Source organism: Sapajus apella, unplaced genomic scaffold (assembly GCF_009761245.1).
Source record: "Sapajus apella isolate SASKATOON/1434 unplaced genomic scaffold, GSC_monkey_1.0 scaffold54, whole genome shotgun sequence".
Classification (NCBI taxonomy): Eukaryota; Metazoa; Chordata; class Mammalia; order Primates; family Cebidae; genus Sapajus; species Sapajus apella.
Window position 1 is genome coordinate 9421418 of NW_022436994.1, and position 10725 is coordinate 9432142.

Here is a 10725-nt window from a genome sequence, read left to right on the forward strand (position 1 = left end):
TTTTTTTTTTTTTTTTTTTTTTTTTTTTTTGAGACAGAGCTTTGCTCTTACTACCCAGGCTGGAGTGCAATGGCACGATCTCGGCTCACCGCAACCTCCGCCTCATGGGTTCAAGCAATTCTCCTACCTCAGCCTCCCGAGTAGCTGGGACTACAGGCACACGCCATCATGCCCAGCTAATTTCTGTATTTTTTTTAGTAGAGACGAGGTTTCACCATGTTGACCAGGATGATCTCGATCTCCTGACCTAGTGATCCACCCACCTCGGCCTCCCAAAGTGCTGGGATTACAGGCGTGAGCCACCACGCCCAGCCCCTCTTTCAGCAATGTTTTAGAGTTTCCCGAGTATTACTTTTGAACTACTTTTGTTAAGTTTATTCCTATTTTATTCTTTTTAATGCCATTTTGAATGGAATTATTTGCTTATTTTTTAATTTTATTTTTAGAAACAGGGCTTTGCTGTGTTGGCCAGGGTGGCGTCAAACTCCTGGGCTCAAGCAATCCTTCTGTCTCAGCCACCTGAGTAGCTGGGACTACAGGTGTGCACCACCATGCCTGGCTCCTGGAATTTTCATGATCTCAATTTTGTATTTCTCATTGCAAGTTTACAGAAAAACAATTGATTTTTATATATGGATTTTGAATCCTGCAACCTTGCTGAACTATTATATAATGTGTCTGTGGGTCTATTTTTCTTTTTCTTTTTTTTTTTTTTTTTTTTTTGAAACAGAGTCTTGCTCTGTTACCTAGGCTGGAGTGCAGTGGCATGATCTTGGTTCACTGCAACCTCTGCCTCCCAGGTTCAAGCAGTTCTCTCTGCCTCAGCCTCCTGAGTAGCCTGGATTACAGGGGCCCACCACCACGCCCAGCTAATTTTTGGATTTTTTAGTAGAGACAGGGTTTCACCATGTTGGCCAGGCTAGAACTCCTGACCTCAGGTGATCCACCCACCTCAGCCTCCCAGAGTGCTGGGAGTACAGGCATGTGGGTCTATTTTCATATATTCTTTTTTAGTTCATTGAACTTTCTGGATGTGTAGATTATTGTTCTTCAATAAATTTTAGAAGTTTTCAGTCATTACTATTTCATATATTTTTCTTTCTCCTTTTTCTTTTCTCTCCTTCTGCTATTCCCATTATGTGTATGTGGGTGTGCTTAATAGTGTTCACATTCTCTGGAGTTTCTGTTCATGTTTCCTTTTTTTCTGTTAATTCAGTTTGTATAATTTCTATCAATCTCTAATCGCTATCAAGTTCACTAAATCTTTTTTCACCCATTGAAATCTACTGGCCAGGCCCGGCGTGGTGGTTCATGCCTGTAATCCCAGCACTTTGGGAGGCTGAGATGGGCAGATCACCTGAGGTCGGGAGTTAAGACCAGCCTAACCAACATGGAGAAACCCCATCTCTACTAAAAGTAAAAAATTAGCTGGGCATGGTGGCGTATGCCTACTGTAATCCCAGCTACTCGGGAGGCTGAGGCAGGAGAATCACTTGAAGCCGGGAGGTGGAGGTTGCAGTGAGCTGAGATCATGCCATTGCACTGGGCAATAAGAGCAAAACCCGACTCAAAAAAAAAAATCTGTTCAGCCCTCTTGTGAATTTTTTTATTTCAGATAGTTTACTTTTCAACTCCATAATTTCTATTAAAAAAAATGTATTGGGCAACATGGTGAGACCCTGTCTCTACAAAAAATTTTAAAAATTAGCTGGGTATGGTGGCACATACCTCAACTACTCAGGAGGCTGAAGTGGGAGGACCACCTGAGCCCCAGAGGTGGAGGCTGCAGTGAGCCACGATCACACCACTGCACTCTGGCTGGGGCGACAGAATGAAAGCCTGTCTCAATTTTTTTTGTTAAAATATCTCTTTATTGATAGATACTCTCTATTTGATGGAATATCATCATACACCTCTATTACTTCCTTAATCATGCTTTCCCTGTTAAAATCAAAATCTTTTTTTTTTGGGGGTGGGGGACGGAGTTTCGCTCTTGTTTCCCAGGCTGGAGTGCAATGGCGCAATCTCAGCTCACCGCAACCTCCGCCTCCTGGGTTCAGGCAATTCTCCTGCCTCAGCCTCCTGAGTAGCTGGGATTACATGCACGCGCCACCATGCCCAGCTGATTTTTGTATTTTTAGTAGAGACGGGGTTTCACCATGTTGACCAGGATGGTCTCGATCTCTTGACCTCGTGATCCACCCGCCTCGGCCTCCCAAAGTGCTGGGATTACAGGCTTGAGCCACCGTGCCCGGCCTCTGTTCCTGCTTTGTTTTTCTGGTATACAAGTCATACTTTCTTTGCTAATTTTTTGTTGGAAAGTGGACTTTTTTCTTTTTTTTTTTGAGATGGAGTCTCTGTCGCCAGGCTGAAGTGCAGTGGTGCCATCTTGGCTCACTGCAACCTCTGCCTCCCGGGTTCAAGTGATTCTCCTGTCTCAGCCTCCTGAGTAGCTGGGACTACAGGTGCGTGCCACCAAGCCTAGCTAATTTTTGTATTCTTAGTAGAGACAGATTTCACCCTATTGGCCAGGATGGTCTCTATATCCTGACCTCATGATCCGCGAACCTTGGCCTCCCAAAGTGCTGGGATTACAGGCATAAACCACCATGCCCAGCTGAAAAGTGGACATTTTAATACCATTAAATAAATAAATGAACAGTACCCAATAGCAACTAGGTACAGGTCCAATCCCCCTCCCTTCTGGGGCTTGTTCTGCTGTCTGCTTGTTTATTTGCTTAATGACTAGTTGGATTATTTTGGTGAGGTCTGTCCCTCTCCCCTACAGTGTTCAGCCTCTGATGATCCTCTTCAGGGCGGTGCAGCTATGGGTATGCCCACAGTCACCCGGGAATAACAGTGGTTCTGGTAAGGCTGTCTTACTCTCTTTTCCTAACCACACCCAGCTGTTAAACTCCACTAATTGCCACTCCTAAACTCCACTGATTGCTCATTTTCAACAATACTCTGGGCACAAATTCCTTTGCAAACTAATCAAAATTGTGGCCTCTTAGATGGAATAGTTTCAGAGGTCAGTGTTTCATACTGTCTCCAATCCCAGTAGGTCTCCACCCAGCTATCTTATTACCGCATTTTCTCTTGCAAACGAGCCAACCTGCAGCCTAGGCTGTATCTTCATTAGATCCATGAATCTCCTTCCAGTTGCCTTTCACCATAACCTTTACTGCTCTTGAGAATACCCTTGGGTTTAAACTTCCATGTATTCCCTTGCAAGTAAGGTCAGTTTCTATGGGAAGAGATCTTGGGCTGTTTTACAACCTGCCTCTTCCCTCCAGGCAAAATCTCTGAGCTCAGTGGCAAAATTCTGAGTCACACTCCCACTCTAGGAGCTGAGCAGTCTGGAAGGGAGGCAACAGCCTCTCCTGGTGTGGAACTCTCAACTCATAAGCCATGAGAAGGGCTAACAGGACCCCAGTATTCTCAGCATCTCACACCCAAGGTAGAGCCTGCTTTCCACAAATAGGGGCTAAGTGGAAGAAGGGAACCCCACCTCAACCAGACTCACCCAGGACTTACTCCCACAACAGGCAACTGGGAGGGGGATGAGATACACTGAAGTACTTCCTCCTCCCAGGAAGAAAGCCCTTTGGCTGGGAGATGGGACAAGAGAAGCCTATGTTCTTGGAGATACCAGTCTGGTGTGGAGTCCACCTCCCGTTGCTGGAGTAAGTTGTCTTGGTTCAGATACCACAGACTCTTGCCTTTCTTACTAAATTCTCATAGATTTTCTTGAATAGATGTATGTTTCTTTCTTTTCCTTCTTTTCTTTCATTCTTTTCTTTCCCTTTGTTTTCTTTCTCTTTCCTCCTTCCTTCTTCCTTCCTTTTTCTTTCTTTCTTTCTCTCTCTCTTTCCTTTCCTTTCCTTTTCTTTTCTTTCCTTCTTTCACAGTCTCATCCCATCACCCAGGCTAATCTCAGCTTGCTGCAACCTCTGCCTCCTGGGTTCAAGCTCCTACCTTAGCCTCCCTAGTAGCTAGGATTACAGGCATGTGCCACCATGCCCAACTAATTTTTGTATTTTTTTTTAGTAGAGACGGGTTTTCACCATGTTTGCAGGCTGCTCTCAAACTCCTGATCTCAAGTGATTGGCCCACCTCAGCCTCCAAAAATGCTGGGAATACAGGCATGAGCCACCACACCTGGCCTTGAATAGACGTTTGTTCATTTGCTGTTTGCCTTCAGGCCATTTCTAGAAGCTTTAATTTGTTCTCTTTCATTTTTATTTTGTTGGCCCCTGTCAACTCAGCTTTATTTTTTCTAAATAATTTTTACCAAGCTGGGTGTGGCAGCTCACAACTGTAATCCCAGGACTTTGGGAGGCCAAAGTGGGCAGATCATAAGGTCAGGAGTTTGAGCCCAACGTGTTGAAACCCTGCCTCTACTAAAACTACAAAAATTAGCTGAGTGTGGTGGCATGCACCTGTAATTCCAGCTACTCAGGAGGCTGAGGCCGGAGAATCACTTGAACCCAGAAGACGGAGGTTGCAGTGAGCCAAGTTCACCCCACTGCACTCCATCCTGGGTGAAACAGTGAAACTTCCATCTCAAATAAAAAAATAAAAATAGAGCTGGGCACAGTGGCTCACACCAGTAATCCCAGCACTTTGGGAAGCTGGTGGATCACCTGAGGTCAGGAGTTCGAGACCAGCCTGGCCAACATAGTGAAACCCTGTCTGTACTGAAAATACAAAAATTAGCTGGCTGTGGCTGCCTGCATGAGAGATAATGGTCTGCAGTTTTTGTTTTGGGGCGCTTTGGGGGTGTTGGCACTTTGTTAGTTTTGACATCAGGATATTTCTTGCCTTATAAAATGAGTTAATAAGTGTCCCCTTCTCTTTTGTTTTCTGGAAGAGATTGTTTAAAGTTGATGTTAATTCTAATGGTGTGGTTGGTGATTCTGGTTCCTGGGCTACAGCAGGCAGCCAAGTGTGTAGCACTGAGGCTTCAGGCAGGTCTGGGGGAGTCAGAGGGCAGTCCCTGATTTCATGAGCTTGAAGTTAGAACCCACAGAAGACTGAGGATGTTGAAAGCTCCCTTCCTGCCTGTGACAATGGCTACTCTGATTCCCCTGACCCCACTTAGGGGTGATGACAATGTCTCATTCATCTGTCTCCCTGGTGCCTGGCACCGGGGAGGAGGGGTGCTCAGTGAATCCGGGTGGCACAGCAGCCTGTGTGGAAGCGAGAGGCATTTCAGGAAATTCATGGGGCCGGCTTCCTCCTGGGAGGTGTGGCAAAGAGTGCTGCCAGGAACAGAGGGAAGCACTTTCTTCCCTTTTCCTTCTACTGCCTAGAGAAGTGTGGGGGTGGATGGGAGGTGAAGGGACAGATCACCGAGTTGCCAAGAGACCTGGAGACTGGCCCATCCGGGCCGCCTTCCCTGGTGCGCTCTAGCCGGCTCCATCCCTGGTTGGCATGGAGACAGGAGGCGGTTGCCACGGAGACCGACGACTGCCAGGACCAGCCAATCACTGTGGAGCTGCAGCTCCAGCTCACCTTTTGGATGGAGGCATCGGGCTCGGCGGGGCCCCCTCCCTCCCCAGGCCCTGCACCCTCTGCTCGGTCAGCGGGGAAGGAGGCTGCACCACCACCCCCACCCAAAGCGCTCCGAGCATCCCAGGATCCCAACCACCTCCCCAGTCTCCCACAACCAGGGTTCTAGGGACGTCCCCGCCTCTTCCCGGCCACGGGCTGATGCCACCCTGGGGCAGCCTAGCTTCCAATTGGCCCTGAAACCCTCCCTCGTAAAGGGGGGGAATACTGTGGAAAGGGCAGGACCAGGCTCAGGCATCCACCCCAGCTCCCCCTCGAAACAGCGCACAGCAAAAGGAAGGCCACAGCCGGGTGGGGCGGGGGTGGGGAGGGAGCCCCCACCCCCACGCCCTCCGCAGTGCCTGGCGAGCCCGCGCACGCTCACTCACGGGGACAGGCGGGCGGGGTGGCCTGACGTCACCCACTGCCCCCACCGCCCGGCCAAGGGGCGGTGGCCGCGCAGGCTCGGCGGGGTGGCAGTACGGACTGACGGAGGGTCAGAGGGACTGAGGGACTGGCGAGCACACGGCCAGGCCATGCCTGGGGAGGCTGCCCGCGCCGAGCTGCTGCTGCCGGAGGCGGACGGACCTGGGCCCCGCACAGGTGAGGTCATGACCACTCATTCCCTGCTTCCAGCCGCTTGCTCCCATCTCCAGCCCGGGTTCTTTATCCATCGCTCACCTTTCCTAGCCTTCTCCCTTCCCCATCCTCCTGACACCCTTCGAGTCCCCTCCCCTTTCTGCGCCCTGCCCTTCCCTCCACCTGAACCCTGCCACCGCCTCTCTCAGAATTGCAGGGAAGGTGGGGCACACGGAGTGCCCTCAGCGAGCCAGGAAGGACGTGGGGCGTAAGGCCTTGCCTCCCACCCAGGGGTGGTGGGGCTCACATCCCGCCCGCTGCATCCCGTTGTCTGCACAAACGGAGCTGCCAGCCAGCCGGGGCTGGGCTGCTCTGGACAGGGGCAGTGGGTTCCGGAGGCGGGGTGTCCAGCACCTACCCCCAGTACAATCAGGTGACCACTGGGAGGGTCCTCAGCTGCACCCGGGCTGTTCTGGGCTGAGGGACTGATCATGGCTCTGGAGGGAGAAGCAGGACCAGCCGGAGCCTGGGAAGCCCAGATAGCCACCCAGGTTGTGGAAGAAAGGCTAAGTTGGGTCTGGAAGGTCGAAGGCCTTGGGAGAGGTGGCCTGATTAGCAGTGGCCCTGGGTGTGCAGACCACCTGGGTGTGCAGTCCTTAGAGAGGCTGGGTCAACAATTACTGGTGGAGGCTGATGGAGTCTACCTGGGCCTAGAAAGATCCAACTCTGGACCATCCTGGCATGGAGGTCAGCCATGTGTGGGTAGGGCCAAGGGCACCTTGCTGTGGGCGAGAAGTCACCCAGAGATGGGACCAGTGCTGGGTCCTGGGGCCTGGTCTAGGGGTGACACAGGCTGCTGCCACTGCTCTAAGTGGTAAGCAGGCAGTGCAGGCCTAGACTTCCCAGCCCCAGAATCTTGTGCTGGCTCTGTTCTGGCTTCCTTGGTGACCTTGAATGAATTATAAAAAAAACTTTGGCCTTTGGTTTCTGTTCCATTCCAACAGCTCAGCTGTTCCCCTGCCCTGGGGGACACACCATGGGCCAGAGCCAAGAGCCCAGCTTCAGGGCACCCAGTGCTGCCCCGCCAGCCACACCCACTCCTGGTGTTGGGTGTCAGGCATGTGGGAACCCAAAGGACCCCCTTCTTTTCAGGACCCCCTGGCTGTCCCATTACCCCAGCAGCAAAGCCCTCAGGTGATGAGTTTTAATGGGTGGCCCAGGGCTCAGGGCTCTGATGTTGCTGAGGGGAGGAGGAGCAGCTTGGCAAGAGGGCCCCTTCTTTCAGCTTCACCTCTAATCCTGGCTCTGCTTTGCAGATGAGAAGGCTGAGGTACAGGAGATGTTATCCTGGTCACCGGTGAGTGCTGGCAGAGCAGGGGCCACTGGGCAGGCATCTGCAGCCTGGAGGGCTGGCCCCTGTGTGCCACCCCTCCCCCACTTTGGGCAAGACCTGGCCTGGGCACTGAAGGGCCTTGATTGGATGCTTCAAACAGAGGTGCCTTTGGCCTGGGTCCAAGTGAGGGAGTGGACATAATGGAGACATTTAAAATGAGGTTTATGAGCATTTAGAGCACACAGAAAAATGCTTATGAGATTCGTTGAGTGAAAACAGCTAGATTCAAAACTGAATGTGCAATGTGATCTCACCTATGATAAAATACAGGCTAGTAAGAATCCAGGAGGCAGAAAACCATAGTGGTGTGGTGTGCCGCAACCTCCGAGGGGGTTTCTTCTATCTTCCTGAGTCCCCTAAGTCCTTTCTGACCCACGTGTGCTACTTCCTATGTGCATGGACTCCTTTCTCAGCTGGAGGTGTGTTAGCTCACAGATGTTTACTGAGTACTGCAGCCTCCTCATGCTGAAGTCTGCCCAGGGGTTGGGGGAGTGTACCATGGGACCCAGGGAAGGCTCATAGGGTAGGGTGGGAGCTCCCAGCACCTGGGAAGGAACTGGTGCTCACCCATCGGGTGGCTGCCACCCAGGAGAGGACTCAGCCAGAGGCTGCTGTTGACCCTCTGAAGCTGTCCCATGCTCTTGCTGGGCTCCACGGTCACCACTCTTGCCCATCACTGCTTCTGTCCAAATGCTCCAACACAGCCTCTGCGGGACACTTCATCTCTGTTCTCCAGAAGTTTGGCTGTGTGTGGCGGCCCTGGCTTCCCGATCTCCCTGACCGCAATAGGGGAGCAGGGTTGGAGAGGCCTGGTGAAACCCTGATATGTTGGCCTCAAGTGTAGGTAGCAAGGACAGCAGAAAGAGGAGGCAGAGTGAGGCACGAGGCCTGCAGTGTTTTGAGCTGCGTGCCGGTGCTGCTTGCCTCATGTGGCTCATCTACTGGGAGGTCCTGGGAAGGGGCTGGTGCCTCCCGGCAGATTCCCACTGCCAGCCCCTCCTACCGAGCCCAGCTGAGCCGCACTGATTCTGTGGAATGGAAACTGCAATCCAGTCTCCCCAGAGAGGCTGAAATGCTGGTTCTTTGCTGAGGTGTCCTTGAGAAAAGCCGCCGAGCAGGTCTCCGCCGGGCAGGTCTGTTCATGACTCCTAGCAACACTTCCCTCAAAACCCCTCTCTAGGAAACTGCCAGCAGCCGCTCTCTGCTGTCAAAACTCCTGAAAGTTCTCCCTCAAATGCAGCGCAAACAGCGTCTTCCCTTTTCTTTCTGCCTTCCTGGATCTGCCTTCCTGGATCTGCCCTCCTCTGGGCTCTTTGTAGCATGAATTCATCTCCCTGGGCCTGGCCCTTGCCTGGGAGATGCATCCAAGGGCACCTCACGATCTTCTCTATCTCCACAGATCTGTCCTGTGATGCGGCTGCTGCTACCACCATCCTGGGAGGGGACCGGCGGGAACCCTGTGCTCTGACCCCAGGGCCCAGCCACCTGGCCCTCACGTTTCTGCCTAGCAAGCCGGGTGCCCGGCCCCAGCCCGAGGGAGCCAGCTGGGATGCAGGGCCTGGTGGGGCAACCTCAGCTTGGGCGGACCCAGCGGAGGGCGGCCCGAGCCCTAAGCTCCTCCCTGAGAGCCTGTCCCAGGCTCTGCCCACTGAGGCTCCTCTCCCTGCCACCCTGGAGCCCCGGATTGTGATGGGAGAGGAGACATGCCAGGCCCTCCTGTCACCCAGGGCTGCCCGGACAGCGCTCAGGGACCAGGAGGGTGGGCACACAAGCCTGGACCCACCCCCCGAGCTGTGTTCTCAGGGTGATCTTTCTGTGCCTTTCCCTCTCCCAGACCCTGACTCCTTCTTCACGCCTCCCTCCACCCCCACCAAGACCACCTATGCCCTGCTTCCTGGCTCCGGTCCCCATGGGGACGCCCAGGACTCAGAGGCTGAGATGCAGGATGAGCTGCTGGACTCACCCCCTGCCTCGCCCTCGGGCTCCTACATTACGGCTGATGGGGACAGCTGGGCCTCTTCACCCTCCTGTTCCCTCAGCCTACTGGCTCCAGATGAAGGGCTGGACTTCCCCTCAGGCTGGGGCCTGTCCCCCCAGGGGTCCATGGCAGACGAACGAGAGCTGCACCTTGCAGGGACCCCAGAGCCCCAATCCTCTGAGTCCAGCCTCTCTGCAGACAGCAGCTCCTCCTGGGGCCAGGAGGGCCACTTCTTCGACCTGGACTTCCTGGCCAATGACCCGATGATCCCGGCAGCCCTCCTACCCTTCCAAGGCAGCCTCATCTTCCAGGTGGAGGCAGTGGAGGTGACACCACTATCCCCAGAGGAAGAAGAAGAGGAGGTCGAGGCAGCTCCCGGCCCAGGCGGGGACCTGGCAGGGGAGGGTGAGGAGGACAGCACGTCTGCCTCCTTCCTCCAGTCACTGTCTGACCTGTCCATCACGGAGGGCATGGATGAGGCCTTCGCCTTCCGGGATGACACCTCTGCAGCCTCCTCTGACTCGGACTCAGCCTCCTACGCAGAGGTAGATGATGAAAGGCTGTACAGCGGGGAGCCCCACGCCCAGCCCACCCTGCTCCAGGACAGTGTCCAGAAGACAGAAGAGGAGAGCGGAGGCGGGGCTGAGGGGCTGCAGGCTCTGGAAGGGACTGTGTCCTTGGCCTTGGAGCCTGTTTCTCAGACCTCAGACAGAGGGGCCCATCTCTCCCAGAGACAGGAATCCTTCTCAGAAGTAACAGAAGACGGCCTTGCTTTAGGCCAGGAGTCCACTGCCACTGTGACCCCTCACACTCTGCAGGTAGCCCTAGGCCTCCAGGTGGAGGTGGCTACCAGGATGACTCCTCAGGCTGGGGAGGAAGAAGTGGACTCCACCCCTGGGCAAGCACCTGCTGCCATGGCAGTGCCTCAGCCCTCCCAGGAGGGCATCAGTGAGATCTTAGGCCAAGAGTCTGTCACTGCAGAAAAACTTCCAACTCCACAGGAAGAAGCAAGCCTCACATTGTGTCCAGACTCTCCGCAGAACTTGAAGGAAGGAGGAGGACTGGACCTCCTGTCAGGCCCGAAGCCTGTGGCTACAGCCACACTTGTGCCCCAGCAGGCTGAAGACGGCCTCACCTTACCCCAGGACTCCGCTGTGACATCACTTCTGCCCCGACAAGACACAGACCTCCCGTCAGGCCCAGACCCTGTGGCTGCAGCCAC

The 10725-nt window shown here is 53.7% G+C and overlaps 1 protein-coding gene across 5 annotated transcripts in view; it reads left to right on the forward strand.

Moving 5' to 3' along the window:
- The first annotated feature begins 5921 nt into the window (after nt 1-5921).
- Nucleotides 5922-10725, forward strand: part of NACAD (NAC alpha domain containing) — a 7989-nt gene continuing 3185 nt past the window's right edge. The window contains exons 1-2 of one of the 5 annotated variants that reach the window (XM_032244293.1): nt 5922-6156; nt 8925-10662. In XM_032244293.1, coding sequence (XP_032100184.1) covers nt 6090-6156; nt 8925-10662 — 1805 coding nt within the window. In that variant the 5' untranslated portion in view covers nt 5922-6089. Of the gene's footprint in view, nt 6157-8020; nt 10701-10725 lie in introns of those variants that run through there. The other 4 variants (XM_032244290.1, XM_032244288.1, XM_032244289.1 and 1 more) reach the window with 4 other exon arrangements.